Source organism: Rattus norvegicus, chromosome 14 (genome assembly GCF_021556685.1).
Source record: "Rattus norvegicus strain SHRSP/BbbUtx chromosome 14, alternate assembly SHRSP_T2T, whole genome shotgun sequence".
NCBI classification, from domain to species: Eukaryota; Metazoa; Chordata; class Mammalia; order Rodentia; family Muridae; genus Rattus; species Rattus norvegicus.
The window spans coordinates 80685010-80704056 of record NC_141547.1 but is presented as its reverse complement, the minus strand read 5'-3'; the positions used below and the strand labels follow the sequence as shown (position 1 = coordinate 80704056).

Here is a 19047-nt window from a genome sequence, read left to right as displayed (position 1 = left end):
TCCCCAACCCCTCCCACTGAGCTTTTAATTTTAATAAGCTTTGGCTTATTGAAATTTTCATTTCCAGCATCATTTCAGTTTGGTTTTCCTTCAGCAGTTCTTTTTATTGAAGTCGATGTTCATTTCTTAGAATGACTTCATTATTTCATTAGCTCTTTGTTGTTCTCTTGGAGTGCATTCATGTATTCTTTAAGCTGTTTGAACATACTTACATTTTTTTTCTTTGTATGGAAATTCTAACAAAGCATTCCCATTAGGAGCCAATACTGTGAAATTAGTAATCCTTAAGGAAGACATATTATCTTGGTTTTTCATGTTGGTTTTGTTTCTGTGCTAGGACTCGCCCATCTGGAATTAATATGTTAGTTAAATTTTTCTTTCTTTTGTATTTTTTTTTGTTGTTTTTTTGTTTTGTTTTGAACATTCGAATTCCCTTTATTCTTTCAGTGGTGACATTTACAAATGCTCAGGAGAGGACTATGTTATAATAAAGTTGAGGTGTCATTTCCCTCTGTGGAACTGGTATTTAGGACTAGTGGCTCTTTGTGTATGGATCAGGTATTGTCCTATGTAGTGGTGCCTCTTGCATGGGTCTTCAGCTTTTGCTGTGAGTTCTGGAACTCCCCAAGGGCCAGTGAGCCTTACTCCAATTGGTAACTCCTGCCTTCACTGGGTCTGCACCTTTCACTGACGCTGGTATGAGATACAGGACTTCCTGAGAACCTGTCAACCTAAACTGGAGTCCCTTGGGCCCTCACCGCAGTTTGAGGTTTCTGCTGAAGCCACTGGAGTCCCAAAGCACCAATGCGCTTTACTCTGGTTCAGGATAGTTTCCTCTCGGTTTCTAACCATCCCCATACTGTTTCAAAGCCCTAGGTCTCTTCTGAGAATAAATCAAAAGATAGGTTACAGACTTCCAATATAGAATAGCACAGTAAACATTCCCATGGGAAGATGGCAAGACCAATCCTGTGGTTATCTGGCATCTGGGAATCTCGCTGGTATCAGCGGGGCTCCTTGGGCATCCCTACTCCTCTGCTACCTGCAGCATATGTAAACACATTCTTGGACCAGCTCAACTCCATGCCTGGACACTAATCTGAGCTCTGCCCTTTAATCCTGTTATCTTGATGAAGAGACTTAACTCCTTTGCTCTCCTTGACACTTCTGGATTGAGGCAAGATGGCAGGGACATTTCTCCTTACCAGCTGGTCTCTCCTTAGTGACCAGAAAACACCCATTGTTCCTGCACACATCCCAGCCCAACTCTCAGAGCAGCACAGTAGTAAATCCATTTATTATAAAAGTAAATGATTAGGAAATAAAGGTGCATTCCCTTTGGAAATACAAGTGTTCTTGCAAGGTGATGGTACTGGATACAGCTGTGTGGCTCTGCTGTGTTTGGGAAGGTTCTAGTGTACCATGTAACTGTAGTGCTCACAGACCAGTCAGGGAATAAGACACCTACCTACTCAACAGGATGGAGCTACCACCCTGGAGAGAGGACACGCTGCTCCCACAGCAACTTCCCCTTCCAGCAAGTAGCACAACTTTAGGTGCAAGCAAGTCAGAATACTCCCACAACAGATAGCTTGCAGCTTTGAATTGACAGCTCGGTCCAGATTCCGCATGAGATGTTCCACAAGCATCCAGCTTGATGCCCCTGACCCCATCTCTTCCTCCTGCTCTGTCAATAGTTCCCTCTGACCAGTGACCCTGCCTATTTGGGCCCTAGATCTCAGGAGAATGCAACACACTGAGTTGCTGGTCATGGGTCACACAGGCATGGTGTCTCTGGCTCATTGGCAGCACTCAGAAAGGTGCCTGAGGAATGCCTCGCCTTGCTCATCACTGAAACACCGCAGGCAATGAGGACACTGAAGATCACCCTGACCTCTCTGGGTTGTACAGACATGCCCACCCTCTGCAGAAGGTTCCATCTGTTGGGACCTAGACTCAGGCCTCCAGCCGCCCGGCGCCACATGCTCCAGTGCATCCATCTCTAAGTACTTGGCAGTTTTGCTCCCCGTATGAATCCGACAGGGTCCTGGCTCCCGGGAGTCCTGCAGACAGGCAAAGGTTAGTTTACATGGGCTGTGCTAGAGGTTAACAAAGCCTGCCCCTGGGTTTTAACAACTAGAGACATATCTCACAATAGAGCAAGTTCTACTGTCTTGCTTCTTTCTAGACCAAAATGCCTTACTTCCACCACACATCAGTTCTCAGTCCACATATCACAAGTTTCTTTAAGGAGTGTAGAACTAACCTCTGGAATCAAGGCATTTTACTTGACTACTCTCTAGAGCTTCTAAAGGCTTAAATTAGAAGACCTCTCCTCAAATCCTAATGCTTCTTGGTGTCTAGACAAAAGTACTGAGTGAACTGAAGAAATCTTACAGATAATTGGTCGTATCATGAAAGCACAGGCCTGAGTGAGCTTTCTCTCCACCCATGAAGTGGGAGGCCTGATTGGAACCCTCAGCCTTAGAATATTCAGTCAAGGAAGTGACCCTGATGCCATGCCCCACTAACACCAGAGTGAGAGAAACAAAGCTGGGGTGGTGTGGGCAGTTGGGCATTAACCAAGGAACAGGCAAACTAAGTGCCACCCTACCTCGATGTGATTTGAGGTGCTAGACAGCCTCTGAGACCTACAATGGCAACCAGGAGTATACTCTTGGCACAGTCTGGTACATGTGCACTAAACAAATGCCACAAACCCCTTGGGCATTTGTGTATAGAAGTATGGGCGCCTTACTCCAGCACCTGCTCTTGGTGCTGTTACCTCACCTCCCGCACCTACTTGGTGCTATTATCTGAATTTGAATTTTTCTCAGGGGAACAATGTCTTACCACTTCTACCTCAGAACCACTGTCACATGGTTGTCCTCCCTGGATCGAACAAAGATGAGTGTTTGAGAGGCTACTACTAATCCCCAACAGAAATCTAGCCTTTGGGGCTGATCAGGAATCCCTCAGAGGACCTAGCTTGGCAGACCTAGAACAGGTAAGATCACTCCACTGGCATGCCATTGAAAGACTGCCTGAGGAACCAGCATAGTCAACCGTACCATTAGTGTCCTTGCGAGATACAGCACAGAAACCAGCAAACCTACAGGCAAGGCCAAAAGCTCAGCAAACCCACACAGCCATGTTAGGATATCCCCATTCCTGCCCATATTGCATGCTAAAGAAAAACCCTGTCCTATGCCTATAGTCCTGTGGCTTTAGGGGAATAGCCTCCTCTATAGCCATACCACCTTGAACAAGCCTGATCTAAAACAAGATGGGGAAACATCCACACTCCACTTTACAATATCAAATAGACTGCTGGAGTTAAGCAGAGGCTGCAGGAAGGGTCCTCTGTGACTACTAAATAAAGCATTCTGGCACCATCCTCTTGGCCTGTGGACTTAGGGAGGGCCTTAGGCTTCCATCAAAATCCTCTAGTCATTAGAACTGATGCTTGTGTCCAGGCCCTGATGTGAATCAAGCTTAAGGTTGATGAACAAAGGTGAACAAAGGTATCTACCAGGACACCCCTGTGCCCTTGTTGCAAATGAAGGGAAGCAGAGGCTGATGAGGTCCAGCAGCTGCTCAGAACAGTGTAGGCAGCCTTCACATCTCTGGTTCTTCTCACATCTTAATTGGGAAAGACCATTTCAAAGCCAGTGCTGCCTTCTCAGCCTATTGATTTTCAGAGGTACCGTTATTATCTGAGCTGTTAGGACAGTAAGTTTTCTGAGGGCAGTCTGGGGTTTATCACAGGACAGAAGATGTATGGATACTAAGTGGCTAAAATAACAAACTTTTCCTGGGAATTTGCAAAGCAGGAGTCTATCCAGGTAGGAGGAGAGGTAGAAGGCATGTGTGTCCAGCTTTCCATGCCTGAAAGGCTTTCACTGACAACATCCACCAGTACTAAAACCAGAGGAGGCAACAGGCCCACTGGCTATCCTGAAGGACTAGGACTCAGAGTCTGTGTCCTACCTCTGCAAAATAGTAACTAGGGTTTCTCAGTTAAATACAGTACCACAGACAGGTTTTCTACGGCCACACCCTAGGCCCAGGAGAAGTTGCTCTGCCCAGAGCTGGGAATGGCACGTCACCAACAGTATTGGCAGCCAATACATCTTTGTTCAAAATTCACAATAAAAAAAAAATCTAAAGGGAGAAATTCTCTTGTACTCTTACCTGTCTCTGGGAAACTTGGTACATCAAGGACATGACCTTTTCCTCCAGCTCCTGAATCCTACTATGAGCTCGTTCCCGATCTGCCCTTTCTGATTTGAAGTCATCCTTGTAAGCAAGAATCTGAGAAAAGACAGAATATTCATTTGTATTCAAGGGAGGAGAAAATCCTTACCTGCCTTCTCCCAATGTTCTATAACTGTATCCCACCCAGTTCCACCAAACATTTAGCCTAGGCTGTCCCAAGACTGCAGCCACTGCCTGTGGTGTAAACAGGCAGACATCCTGGTCAGGGCTGCTCAGAGCCTGAGGACACCTGCTGCTCCAGCATCTGCACTCGCTCCAGCGCAGTGTCCCGGGCCATCTTCACGGCTGCCAGCTCCTGTTTTGCTTCGGCACAGTCACTTATTTTCTCCTCCAACTGTCTGTTAAGCCGGGAAATCTCCTTCTTCATAAGCTCAGGCTCAAGAGGAACCTGCCGCCTCTTCAGCTGTGCATGTAACCCCTTCACGTATTCATCCCTACTTGCATCATAACGCTGCCACTTGGCATTGAGGTCTTCCACCTGAAAAGACAGAACCAAAAGAGACTTTTGCTCAAGCCAACATGGATCTGTGGTTATCAGCAATAATTTACCAAGTAAGGTTTTCCTAAGAACTGCCTTCCTTCCCTTTCTAAGCCTTCCAGGAACCCTGATACATTAGAGTAATATCCATATGAGAGTAGCCTTTTGTTGTTGGTGGTTGATTTGGTTTGGTTTTTAGATGACAGGGTTTCTCCATGTAGCCCTGGCTGTCCTGGAACTCTCTGTAGATCAGGCTGGCCTCTGCCTCCCAAGTGTTGGGATTAAAGGTGTGCACCACCACCACACAGCCATATTAATGATCTAAACAGATATAAACTCAGTGTAATTTTTCTGCCTTAAAAACTGCTTCCCAGCGAGAGGGGGAACACAAACCACTTCTGGAGGGAGTGGTTCGACCATGAAGAACTTGCTGAGCATGAAGACCTGTTTTCAGATTGCCAGCATCCATGTGAAATCTAGGTATGACACACATGTCAGTAATATCAGTGCTGGCCATGGGGAGGCAGGCAGATTCTGGCTAGCCCCCAAATCTATATGCTCCAGATGCAGCAAGATAAGGTGAGATACCATTGCCTGGTGTCACTTTTTAGCCTCCACACACATGTGCAAACATATATAGACACAACACACATACACACACTCAAAACTACTTCCTGATGGTGAGTATGTAAAAATGTTTCTAGAGGACTGGAGAGATGGCTCAGTGGTTAAGAGCACTGACTGCTCTTCCAGAGATCCTGAGTTCAAATCCCAGCAACCACATGGTGGCTCACAGCCATCTGTAATGAGATCTGATGCCCTCTTCTGGTGTCTGAAGAAGCTATGGTGTATATAATAAATAAATAAATAAATAAATAAACAAATAAATAAATAAATCTAAAAAATGCGGGCTGGGGATTTAGCTCAGTGGTAGAGCGCTTACCTAGGAAGCGCAAGGCCCTGGGTTCGGTCCCCAGCTCCGAAAAAAAAAAAAAAAAAATGTTTGTAGAGCTACTAAAAAACCCTCATTTACAAAATAGTTGATAAAAATATCTTTTTTTTTTACTGTTTCATAACTGAGATTTTATTGGTCGAGGAGCAGAGTACACAAACATTCCAATTCTTATCACACCTACCCAGACTCTGAAGAATCACACTGTGTTCACATATGCAGATGAAGAGCTGCACGTTGTTTTTCTTTGGACTTATCCCAGTGATGCTCCAGCCTCAAACGTGGCAAGTTTCCCTAAGACCTCATAACAACCAAGTGCTCATAATCCTCCGTTCCACCAACTCACAATTTTATGCCACACACACAACATACTCAAAATCTCCATTTTTCACAGCGCATTATCACAGTTGTTAGGAAAACGGACTGCTATGACCACAGGCATCACACACAGTTCTGACAGGGCGAGGACCAAAGACTGGCTATCTTACAAAATGGTTCTACTAGAAACACAGGACCAGATATAACAGAAAATATTCCAGACGTGAATGCATGACTGAGACCCCAAACTGCCATTTAATATGCTTTGTAATGTGGCATATAAAACTACCCCCTCTGCGGAATGTTATGGTGACTCCCAAAAGTCACAGCCTCTCCTGATTCAGTGTCAGCTATTTTCTGGTTGTACCAAAAAGTAAACAACCAGCAAATAATTTAACCTCTTAAAGAACCATTTACACTTAAAAGATGGGATGAGGTGGGATTCCCTCACCTTTTAAAAATGTTTCTAGAGCTACTTAAAAACTTGCATTTACAAAATAGTTGATAAAAATATCCCTCTGGATTGCACAAGAAGGGAGGTGGGGACCACTGACAGACATGATTGATGCTTAGTCGGACATGGCTTGGGCTCCGCCTTTGCAGCTCCCTGATGGTAATTCTAGTACTTCCTTGACTGACCAGTTAATTCTAAGAGGACAGAGAAAATCAGGAACTAGGTCCTCTGTGGCAGAATGGTCAGGTCTCTGGAGGCTGTGTATATCCAGTTAAAGCAGCCAGGGGACAGAAGTCACCTCTAGTCTTCATTTGTCATTTGTCAGGGTTAATGTTAGATACTCACATGAATCACCTTCTGTTTTAACAGTCGATTTTCTTCCTGTAACTTCTTAATAACACTCTGGCCAGAGGCATCCCTGCTTGTATGCTCTAGCTACATAAGGGAGAGACAAAGAGAAACCATGTCACTGCGTGAGTATAACATGCAGAAGTGGAGAGGAAGTTGGGACCAGAGGCAGAGGTCACAGACCGTCACTGCAGCTACACTGTCGGAGATGGTGACTGCTCACTTGGGGAAGAAGCAAAACAGATGCCAAACAAACAAACTGTGCAAATCCAGCTCCTCCTCAACCCATTCCCAACTGAGGCCAGGACACAGCCTTGGCAGAGGTCTCTAGGTGTATCACTCTTGACACTATCTTTGTTCCTTCTTACCTACCAACATAAGCTGTCTATTTTAAATATGGACTAAAATCTGAACTAAACATTCGATTACCATCAAGTCTAGAGCAATAAGTACACCAGCTGTAACGTGACACAGCTTATGTATCATCACAGACGATAGGGAAGACAGGAACATAGTGTCACTCTGGAACGGAGACTACTCAGCATCCAGGAGGCTTTCCAGGTCCTTAGTGTGGCCTGGCCACAGATCCACCTTACCTCCCGCTGAGCCACCAAGACAGAAATCCTGCCTATCGGCAAGAGAACTTATCCAGATGAGGCAAACTAACGTGTGCTTCACACAGGCTCAGAATCAGGGCATTCAGTCACGGACGCTATACTCCAAATTAACTCCTGATAGCAGTTGGCTGACCCAACTGGAAAGCATCAAAACTTTTCTCAAATATACTTTATATCCCAGAAATCCCAGGCATTCAACAGAACAGAGGAACTGTAAATAACTGACATTAGTTTTAAGAAATCCCCTTGAATGACAGGAAGTACACGTCCTAACCCGGACTGCTGAGAAGCCCCAGATGACTCAGCCAAGTCCAGGGCTGAGAAATGATACTGACTTGAGAGACATGATGTGCCTGTGTGCCATGATCCAGCACCCACCTTCCAGCCTACTGAGGCTACTTTGAGATTTTCAAGGGGAATGTTACAGTGATACAAACTTGGACAAGAGCACCTCCTGTGCAGAAACATATACAACTGTGTTCCTTCTAGGGTGATCTTGTGAACTCTGAGATGGATGGCTGCTGATGGAATTTCCTACACTTTGGAGACGCTGCTGGTAGCTATATATCCCTTACTTCTGACACACAGTCACATGAACACTGCTGCAGCCTTAGAGAACTGCCTAGAAAGGACATGATCTAGAGGCCCCAGGGTGGGGCTGGGGGGAGGCTTACATAAGATGCAGACTCAGCCTGGTGCTGTGATTATTTCAGTCAGAAATGTTCCCACAGGCTCATGGTTTGAAAGCTTGACCCCAGTTGATGGTGCTATTTGTAGATGATACCCGGCCCCTGGTCTCACTGCCTCATTTTCTGTCTCTCTGTCTCTTCTCCTTGGCCTCCTTCCTGTCTACCATGATATGAGGACTCTCTGTCTGTCAGAGATCTCTTCCTGTTGCTATGACTATGCCATCCCCACCATGATAACCTGGAACCCTCCCTGAAGTTGTTCTGTTGGTCGTCATAGTAACACAAAAGTTACAGCCTCTGGTAACTGAGGCAAGGTGTGCCATATGTGCCTGCTTCCCTGTCAGCTCCGCACAGATCGGCACTACGTGCCAGCAGGAAATACGGTACCATGGCCAGTACCTAGCCTGTAGAGTCCTGGTCCCACCAGTCATGTGCTCCTCCTGACCAGGAGCCCTCTGGTTTATGAGATGCATCTCTCACCATAACTACCTTATGGATGCCCAATGCTGAAGCCTTAATCATGCTCCTCTCCACCAAATTTACACAGAGCCATAACCCGAACCATTCTGGCCTGGAGCCACAGAGGGCTCTTCCTGGGTCCTTACTGCAACCTGTCCCTTCTGGCTTCTGGCCCTTCTGTCACCATCTGCTGTCCACCTCACATAGTTTTGAGGCATGAAGATGTTCTGTGTTATTGTGTGATGCTGGAGAAGCCCTGATGGTGGCTATATGGCAGCCTAGCTTACGCCAGGCCATACTGCTGGCCACAGAAGTTCTGGCCCTTCATGAGACTTGTGGCTAGATCAGCTCTTACCACTCAGATGTATGGAGCCTGCAAAAGGCTGGCACTCATGAATCTCTAGCAACGTTAGGTCTGGAATCTGCATATGTGGCATGTGGAGGCATCTGTGCTCCTCAGCAGTGTCACCTAGATCTGCCTCAGTTTCTTTTTGTCAAATACACATGTGACGACACTTCCTGGGGGCAGCCCCTCAATTCGCAGCTCTTCCTTCCTCTCCTCAGTGCAGAGAAAACCAAAGTGTCTTCTCCTGGCTGTCATGCAGGATCAGTTACAACCAATATTAGGAGTGGTAGAGGCAGGCTACAGGTTACATGTTGTACCAGATCTCTCTTGATAAGCAAGCTTATTCTCCCCCTGAGAAAAGAGTAGATTCTGTAGCCCCCCCCCCCACCTCCAGACCTCGGTGATTGCTCAGGAGTCCTAGAGAACAACAAAGGCTCTTGTCACACAAGAGTCTTCACTTGATCTAGTTATATGGCCTACCTCAGCAGGGCTTTTCTCCCCAGCGTCTCCCTGCACACGTTGTCGCTCATCCAGACATTTGGCCAGATGTTGGCACATGTGGGCAGTGGCAGCCAATGTCCTGCGCAGTTGGTGGGTCTCATCAGTCAAGGAGCGGCACAGAATGTCACTGGCTGCCCTGGCTTTTTCCTTCTCTACCACACTTCTCCGAAGCAAGACCACCTCCTTCTCTTGCTCATGCTGAGGCTGGCTCATCAGCTGCTGCATCTCCCTCTCTTTTTCTTCTAGACACTCAGTAAGTCTTTCAACTTCCTAAAAAGAATGTAAAAGCACAGTTCCAATGAGTGTGATAACCCACGCCTATAATCCCAGCAGCGAGAGGTCTGAGACAGGAGGGGCAAGAATTTGAAGTCAGCCGGGGAGACCCTCTCTAAAAATGTAAAGGGAGACAGGCAGGTGCAACAGTTGTGAAGATTAAAACAGATTGATAACTGAAGCAGTGTCAAAAGCAAAGGTTCAAAGCCAGGCGTGATAGGACACACCTGTAATCCCTGCACTTAGGATGTGGAGGCAGGAGCATGAGAAGTTCAAAGAATGCTCAGCTATACAGCAACTACAAGGCCAGTCTGGGCTACATGAGAAAAAAATGTGATTAAAAACATAAGAAACTCTGGCAAGGATAACAGATCATTAGGTAATACTCACTTTGACGGCAGACTTTAGAGGTAATATAGTTAACGGAGTTTTTCATCTTATAATATTTTTCAAATGTCACTCAAAATTTAGTCTCAGCCAGATGGAATGGTGCACACCTTTAATCCCAACTCTCGGGAGGGAGAGCCAGGTAATTAGTTCTCTTTGAGTCTGAGACCAGCCTGGTCTACCCAAAACAAGTTCCAACTAATCAGGACTACATAGTGAGATCCTGTCTCCCAAAAAATGATGATAATTAGTGGGAGGCAGAAACAGGAGGATCTCCAAGTTCAAGGCTAGGCCAACCTGGCCAACAGAGTGACTTCCAAGACGGCCAAGGCTACAGTGAGAAACCCTGTTTCAAAAAACCAGAAAAATTAGTTACTTAATGAAAACTTGAGTATTTGCAGAGATCATTAGTTCAAGTGAGGTCATACTGAGTTAGGACTATTCCTTATCTAACCGCTGATGTCCATCTGAAAGGAGAAATTTTAGATAGATGTGCTTAGAAGAGATGGCCACGTGAAGACAGAGACTGCGGTGCAGTACCTGTAAGCCAAAGAACACCAAGGACCAGCAGCTCTGACCAAAGGCAGGAAGAGGTAAAGAGGACAGCTGACACCTTGATCACCATGGTGCTTCTAACATCTAGGACCGTGAAAAATTAAATCTCTGTTGCTTAAAGTTGACCATTTGTGGTACTTTGTTTAGAAAACTAATATAGCCTGAAATCCTAATGACTACTTAAAAAGAGAAAAAAAGCTGGGTGTGGTGGCCCATTCCTGTAATCCTAGCACTTGGGAATCTGAGGCAGAAGGACTACCAAGAGTTTCAATCAGCCTTCTCTACCTAATGAGTTCCAGTCCAGCCTAAAACAATTATATTCTTTTTATTATTTTTTTAAAGATTTATTTATTTATTATATCATCGGATCTCTTTACAGATGGTTGTGAGCCACCATGTGGTTGCTGAGAATTGAACTCATGACCTCTGGAAGAGCAGTCGGGTGCTCTTAACCGCTGAGCCATCTCTCCAGCCCATTATTATTTTTTTGACACAAGATATCTCTCTACAGCTCAGTTGAACCTCAAACTCATGGCAGTCTTCCTGCCTCAGGCTTCTAATGTGCTGGGATCACCGTCCTTAAGTGGCAATTTTGTTTTACTTTGTGTTGTTTAAGACTTTTTCTGAAGAGTCAGATGGTGGCACACACCTTTGATCCCACACTCAGGAGGCAGAGGCAGGTGGATCTCTGAGTTTGAGGCCAGATTGGTTTAAAGAGGGAGTTCCAGGACAGTCAAGGCTACACAGAGAAACCCTGTCTGGGTACTGGGGGAGACTTTTTCTGGGGCTAGAGATATGACTCAGTGGTTAAGAGCACTGAATGATCTTCCAGAAGACCCTAGTTCAAGTCCCAGCACCCACATGGCCACTCGACATGGCCTGTAACTCCACTTCCAGGGTATCTGATATCCTCCTCTTGCCTCCACAAAAACCAGACAGACATGTGGTGCCCAGACATTCATGCAAACAAAACACTCACACATATAAATAAAAATTTAAATAAATAAATAACAAACTTTGTCTAGGTTGCCCAGACTGGCTTGGACCGTTGAGCGAAAGCTTAGCCTCCTGAGTGCTAGGAGTACCTGCACCCTTAGCCTGGCCAAAATGACCATTTTTAACGACCTGGCCTTAAATTTGTGCTTTCCTATTTTCAAAGACTCCTCAAGCATAAACAGAACATGATGAGATGAGATAGCCTCAACCAATCCACTCTGCAAATGAAGACACAGACTCACCACGCTGTAAAGACAAACTTCAATTATTTCTCTTTATAACTTTATTATTGTACTTGCATGTGTGTGTGTGTGTTCGTGGTGTGGTGCACATACAGAAGTCAGAGGACGACTCTGAGGAGTTGATTCTTTCCCTTCATCCTGGGTGCCAGATATCAATAAGCTTGTTCAGAAAGCACTTTCTGCCCACTGAGCCATCTCACCAGCCCCTGGATTTTTATTGTCATAAAAACATGTACTGTTTGGTAATTCTCATTTGTTGATTGTTTTGAGACAAAGTCTTTTACTCTAAGCCAATGGTTCTCAACCTTCCTTACGCTGTGACCCTTCAATACAGCTCCTCACGTTGTGGTGATCCCCTATCATAAAATTATCTTTTGTTGGGGTTGGGGATTTAGCTCAGTGGTAGAGTGCTTGCCTAGCAAGCGCAAGGCCCTGGGTTCGGTCCCCAGCTCCGAAAAAAAGAAAAGGAAAAAAAAAATTATCTTTTGTTGCTACTTCGTCATTGTAATTTTGCTACTGTCATGAATCAAAGAGGCTTGACAAAGGGGCCATGATCTACAGGTTAAGGACCACTGCTCTATAAAGTGTAGCAAGCGAGGAAGAGAAAAATTGCAAGCAAAGGACTGCGGATGCCAGGACTAGGCAGGACCTAGGAGGCCGGTCTCCAGGGTAACGGGATACAGTTGTATAGCCACAGGCCACATGGTGAATAGCACCATTAACCCAGAAAATCTTTTTTTTTTTTTTTTCCGGTTCTTTTTTTCGGAGCTGGGGACCGAACCCAGGGCCTTGCGCTTCCTAGGTAAGCGCTCTACCACTGAGCTAAATCCCCAGCCCCAGAAAATCTTATCTGGAAGAAGTTTGCAAAATCATTCATCCAGGCCTCAAGTTGCACGTGAGGTAGGGTCCCAAGTGCCACTCCAGGACACCATGAGGACACATTTATGGCCTCATCTGGACATACTGGCTAGTGTCTGTCAAAGATGAACCTCTCAATTCCTCCACATACCTAGTCTGCAGTATTTTCTGTGGGAGCCATCAGTCTCTTCTGGTCTAGGGTCCCTGTTTCTAGAGATGGTGGATATGGCCATCAGAGAAAGCAAGCTAACCAACCATTTGCTTTCTACTGTAGTTGGGTTTGTTTCTTTGACAGGATCTTACTCTGTAGACCAGTCTGGCCTAGAACTCACAGAGATCCACCTGCCTCTGCCTTTCCAATGCCAACCAACCAGAGCTTCCAGGGACTAAGCCATTACCCAAAGACTATACATGGACTGACCCTGGGCTCCAACTGCATAGGTAGCAATGAATAGCCTAGTAAGGGCACCAGTGGAAGGGGAAGCCCTTGGTCCTGCCAAGGCTGGACCCCCCAGTGAGTGGGATTCTTGGGGGAGGGCAGTAATGGGGGGAGGATGGGGAGGGAAACACCCATATAGAAGGGGAGTGGGAAGGGCTAGGGGGATGTTGGCCTGGAGACTGGGAAAGGGAATAACATTTGAAATGTAAATAAGAAATACCCAAGTTGGGGTTGGGGATTTAGCTCAGTGGTAGAGCACTTGCCTAGCAAGCGCAAGGCCCTGGGTTCGGTCCCCAGCTCCAAAAAAAAAAAAAAAAAGAAAAGAAATACCCAAGTTAATAAAGATGGAAAAAAATTACACATTTTCCTTGAATGTACACTCCCTTGGCCAAGCTGGGATCCTGAAAATGCCATTACCAGGTGTGGGCCCTTGGCTTGTACCACCGGAGACATCCTCTGCTCCTCCTGATCCTCTTCAAATCACCTTCAACACATGCTGTTCATTTTTAGTTTAATCTCTTCTGTCAGTTTTATATCCACAAAAATGTCATTAATATCTTGCTCCTTTGTGTGTGAGTCTGTGTGTGTGTGTACGCAAAAGCCTGCATGACTGGGCATGCATATAGAGGTCAACTTGCAGGACTCTGTCTCTCCTTCTACCACATGAGTTCTGGGGATCAAGCTTTCATCAGCAGGCTTAGTGGCCTTCGAGTGTTGGACCATCTTGCCAACACTATTTCTTTTATTCTCTTAGATTTTACTTGACTTTTTGAAATAGGGTCTCACTATGTAGCTCTGGCTAGAACTCACTATGTAGACCAGACTGGCCTCAAACTCTCAGAGATCTACCTGCCTCTGCCTTCTAGTGGTGGGATTAAAGGCGTGTGCCACTGTGCAAAGCTGTTCAGCACTACGCCTGGTGCCAAACTTTCATTTTAGGTGTCTGCATATTACTATGCATTTGTTGGTGGATTATTACAGAGGCCAGAAGAGGATGCTGGGTCCTTGGGGCTGGAGTAACAGGCACTTGTAAACCCCTTGATGCTGTGAATCAAGGGTACTGTGCACTGGTTGGTTGGTTGGTTGGTTGGTTGGTTGGTTGGTTGGTTGGTTGGTTGGTTTGGGGATTTTTTTTCCAAGACAGGGTTCCTTTGGGCAGCCCTACCTATCTTCAGACTCAGAGATCTGCCTGCCCCGTCTCCCAAATGCTGGGATTAGGGTATGTACACCACCACACCATGAGAGTCATCTTTCTAGCCCCACAGTATTTGCTTTCAAAATTAAAGCCAGTTGTTCTTTTCCTCTCATTACAGATGAAAATCAAAGGATTTAAAACATAACAATGTTGCATTCACTAGTAGAATTTAATGACAAGAGGTAAGAAAGTGGGCTGGAGAGATGGCTCAGTGGTTAAGAGCACTGACTGCTCTTCCAGAGGTCCTGAGTTCAAATCCCAGCAACCACATGGTGCCTCACAACCATGTGTAATGAGGTCTGATGTCCTCTTCTGGTGCATCTGAAGACAACTACAGTGTACTTATATATAATAAATAAATAGATCTTTAAAAAAAGAGGTAAGAAAATGATAAGTTGTTTTAAAGTCCTTCTGTATTTGCACTGAGTTGACAAGCACATAATCCCTTTGACATTTACTAAAATTGTGCTTACACAGATCTGTCGTCAGGGAATGTGTTACATTAGTTACTGGGGTGGTTCAAATAAGAATGGCCTCCATGGGCTCATGTATTTAAATGTTTAATTCCCAGTTGGTGGAACTGTTTGTGAAGGAATGGGAGGTCTGGCCTTGCTGGAAAATGTGTGCCAGTCACTGGGGGTGGGCGAGTGCCTTTATCCCCTTCACCAAGCCCCATCTCTTTCTCTGCCTCCTGTGGATCAGATGTAAGGCCTCAGCTACCTCTCAGCAGGACACCTGCCTGCTGCACCCATAATGGTCATGGACTCACTCCCTGAAACTGTAAACAGGCCCCCGATTGAATGCTTTCTTTTGTAACTTGCCTGGGTCATAGTATCTCTCCACAGCCATAGAAAAGTAACTAAGACAGTTATTAGTATGTAGGCATAAAATATATTACATTAATAACTAATAAATTATACTAATTACATAAGCCTTATCCTGTGCACACCTCTGCAAACCACATAACCAAGGAAGCTACATCATAGAAAGAAGCAACACTGAAATTAAAGTGAACAGAGTAGTTATTTTAACAGGGTAATTTTTGACACATATTTCTACTACTAATATAGTCAGTCAATTTGTTTTGGCAGACTCCTCAGTCCACACATGGTTTTGTAATATTTAGTCACCACACTGTTAACAAAATTCCCTAAATAAAATTGCAAATAGTTCTTAAAATCCCAGAACAAAATCTGTATGCCAGTGGACGTAGAACCGTTAATACTGGGACCATCGACTGGTTCTGTCTGGAGCCTCTAGAGAGCTATAAACAAGTGCCAGTTGCTGGGTGTAGATCCATCTGCACTGAGCACCAGTGGCTACCAGACTGCATGTGTAGTTCTGTTGTGAGTATGGAGAGTTCCCTTACCCTAACTGTTCCCACTGATATTCTGGTGACAAATTCTGAAGTGCCTTCAGGTTGACGCTCTGTACTCACTGTGGCTCCTGATGTCACAACACTAAGTTAGTGGCCCAGACCAAGTAGCCTCTACTTTTCTCTCTGCTCTGATGTTTTGCAACCCTCCTTCCAGAAAGAGAGACTTGGAGTGGGGAGACTTCCGTTTGCTCTTGGTGCTTTAAATGATACAGATAGAAAACAATGACAACACGATATAAAGTAAAATTGTACAGAAAAACGTGAACCCAACAGGACCACGTATCTATCTCCGCAAAGGAAACACAGGTAAGAACCACACACAAAGCATGTGGGATTCGTTTTTCACGTATTCTAAAGTTTACCATCAGGAAAAAAATACGTTCTTTTTTTCCCCCCTCTAGAATTTTGTTGTGGCCAGGCCTGGTGGCAAAAGCCTGTAATACCATCTACCTGGAAGACTGAGGCAGGGCGGATCCAAATTCATTGCCTGCCTGAGATTCACAGTGAGTTCAAGACCAGTTTGGGTAAAAAGCAAGAAAATAACCAGAGATGTGTGCAGCTCAATGGTACAGCACTTACTTGCCTGGGCTCTAGCTTCAATCCCTAGTACAACTGGTGTAGGGATGGGAGGAAAACAAGAAAAGGAAAAAGAAATCTAGTTGCAGTGGTAATCTTGGAAACAATATTATCTTTTACCAGCTGCTCCCCTGTCAGGCTTACTGTCCATGGGGGAAAACCAAGATAGCCATGGACCAAATGGAATAACATGCCAGCATTTCTCCAAATGTGGGGCAAGGTAGTCAGATAGAGGCGACTGCTACAGGAAAGTGTTATCACGCATTTCAGTTTTGTGTGCTTGTGGAACCAAGTAATAACAAATGACAAGGAGAACCAAGTAAGAATTTACATATTCTCAGATTGGCATCTGCTGCTTCTTCCAATATAATACCAAATACCAACCAAATCCCAATATAATACTAAATATAACACCAAATACCAACCAAACACCAATATAATACTAAATATAACACCAAATACCAACCAAAAACGTGGGTCTTTTCTCTCAGAGTCCCAGTCTTCAGAACCCTATGCATCTCTCAGGTTCCTGGCACTCCGCACAGGATTCAGAAACTCACATTCCACAGAAGACCTCCCTTCACAGAACACAAGAACCAAGACCTGCACTGCCCCCTCAGAGCCAACACAAACACAATGGAACCTGTACACATTCCTCAAAGAGCAATGCCTGTCAGGATGTCCTTGAGACCCTCTTGACCCCATGCCTCACTCATGTCCTTTAGAGCCTCTAGTGTCTGTCCCTCAGAACCCTACCTACAGAACCCTGAACACCACCCCTCCCAGAACTCCATCTTCGTCAATCCTGGTGCCCCACTGGTGTGGCTTGAATAAGAAAGCGCCAGGTTCAGATACTTGCATTTTTCATCATCCAGAAGTAGCACTATTTGAGAAGGATTGAGACATGTGGCCTTGGAGGAACTATGTCACTGGAGATGGGCTTTGAGGTCTCAAAAGCCCACACCAGGCCCTGTGTCTCTCTCTGACTGTGGATCAGGATGTAGCTCTCAGCTACTTCTTCAGCACCAAGCCTGTCTGCATGCTGCCACACTCCCCACCATGATGATAATGAACTAACTCTCTGAAACTGTAAGCCAGCGCCCAATTAAATGCTTTCTATTATAAGAGTTGCCCTTGGTCATGATGTCTCTTCAAAGTAATAAGCAGTGATTAAAGCCGCTACACACCCCTTTGGGACCCAGAGCACATATTGGAGAAGCTCACTACCAACAGAACCATGTGTTCAAGGCTACCTCAGAACATTATGCCCCACAGATCCCTGCACTCTCGGATCCCTCACATTCCTCAGACCTCTGCCCCCATGGAATTTCATGAGCAAGTTTCCCACAGCAGCACCCCCAAAGTCGAGAGACCCAGGGGGTCTGTCCCAAATTAACCTCCATCACATGTTCCTCAGAACTGCTCATAACCTCAACAGAATGTCAGGACTTGGTACTCCTCAAACGTCACACTTCTGCCACCCTGGTGCTCACCAGAACCCTGTGCCCCAGAGACTCCTGCTCAACTCTGCCTAACTCTCCGGCCTACGAATGAATCTCGAAGTGCTCAGTATCCTGAACTACCCAGACTCTCGCCTTCAGACCCCAATCCCTCAGGATTCCCTGCGCCTCAGATCCCCACGCCCTTCAGACCCTGAAACCTCAGGACCCAGAGCTCCTTAGGACCCACTTGCCTCAGGATCTCGTGTCCCTTATAACTCAGCTCCTTTCAAACCCCAGCGCACCCCTTAAACCACCATGCTCCAGACCTCGAGCTCTTCAGACCCGCACCTCGAGCCTCATACCCTCGGGACCCTCAAGACCTCGCGCACCTCTGGACTCAGTGTCACACTCTCCAACAAGCTCCCTAGGCCACCTTGGGCAACAGCTCTTGCCCTCCCCGCACCTGCCGCAGTTGGGACTCCGAGGCACCATCCTCCTGTCGCCGCAGCTGTTCACGGAAGCGCTCCACCTGATCCAGAAGTGCGTCCACAAGTGATGGTGCCGTGTGCCCTTCCAGAGCCGCGAGGCGGGTGCGGAGGCTCGCGATAAGGGCGTCACGCGCAGCCAGCTGATCCTTCAGGAGCTGTAGTTGCTGGCCTGCCTCGTGGTACAGGCCACAGAGCGCTGAGGCCGCGCTCGGGGCCTCGTCCTGTCTACCAGACCTTGCGTCCCCAGACGACATAGCTGTGGGCCTTCCGTGGGGACTTGGGCGTCTCCAACTTCTCTAGGCTGCGGGAGCGATAACCAGCCTTCCCGGAACTTTTCCCGCCCCGCCCACTCCCTGAGCCTAATCCGCTTCCACCTACAGCTGGCTCCGCCTCGCCCTCTGCCCAGAGTCTGACTCCGCCCCCGCACACAGCTGGCTCCGCCTCGCCCTCCGCTGGGAGTCTGACTCCGCCCCCGCCCACAGCTGTCACCGCCCCTCTCTCTCGATGATCTCACTTTCTCTTGACGTGCCAGCTCCCTTCTAGGTGCTGTCTGCCCCACAGTCTTAGACTTGTCACCACGGCCCTATTCCCTGCGTCTGAGGTATTTTCCTGGAGTCAGATCCCATCTGTGACCAGGGTTTGGGGTTAGGTATCCTCTGGTACAGCAGCTGAAGAAAAGCAAATAAATCCAAGGACTTCAGACATTGGACATGAAGTGTGGTCAGGTTTCATTGGCGGGGCTCCTTCCTCTTCAGGGACTTGACTTGTGTTTCTTCAT

At 46.4% G+C, this 19047-nt stretch overlaps 1 protein-coding gene and 1 long non-coding RNA gene across 3 annotated transcripts; one reads left to right on the top strand and one right to left on the bottom strand.

Annotated features, from left to right (window-relative positions):
• Nucleotides 1–1269: 1269 nt before the first annotated feature.
• Tnip2 (TNFAIP3 interacting protein 2) lies at nt 1270–18587 on the bottom strand. Of its 2 annotated transcripts, NM_001394684.1 has the most exon segments (6): nt 1270–2063; nt 4195–4314; nt 4508–4756; nt 6826–6915; nt 9420–9710; nt 18245–18587. In NM_001394684.1, coding segments are annotated over 6 exon segments (1293 nt in total). In that variant the 5' UTR covers nt 18524–18587; the 3' UTR covers nt 1270–1799.
• Nucleotides 14253–17464, top strand: LOC148001411 (uncharacterized). The gene is made up of 2 exons (XR_015637512.1): nt 14253–16069; nt 16165–17464. It is a non-coding gene; the product is annotated as an uncharacterized LOC148001411 (long non-coding RNA).
• Nucleotides 18588–19047: the final 460 nt, after the last annotated feature.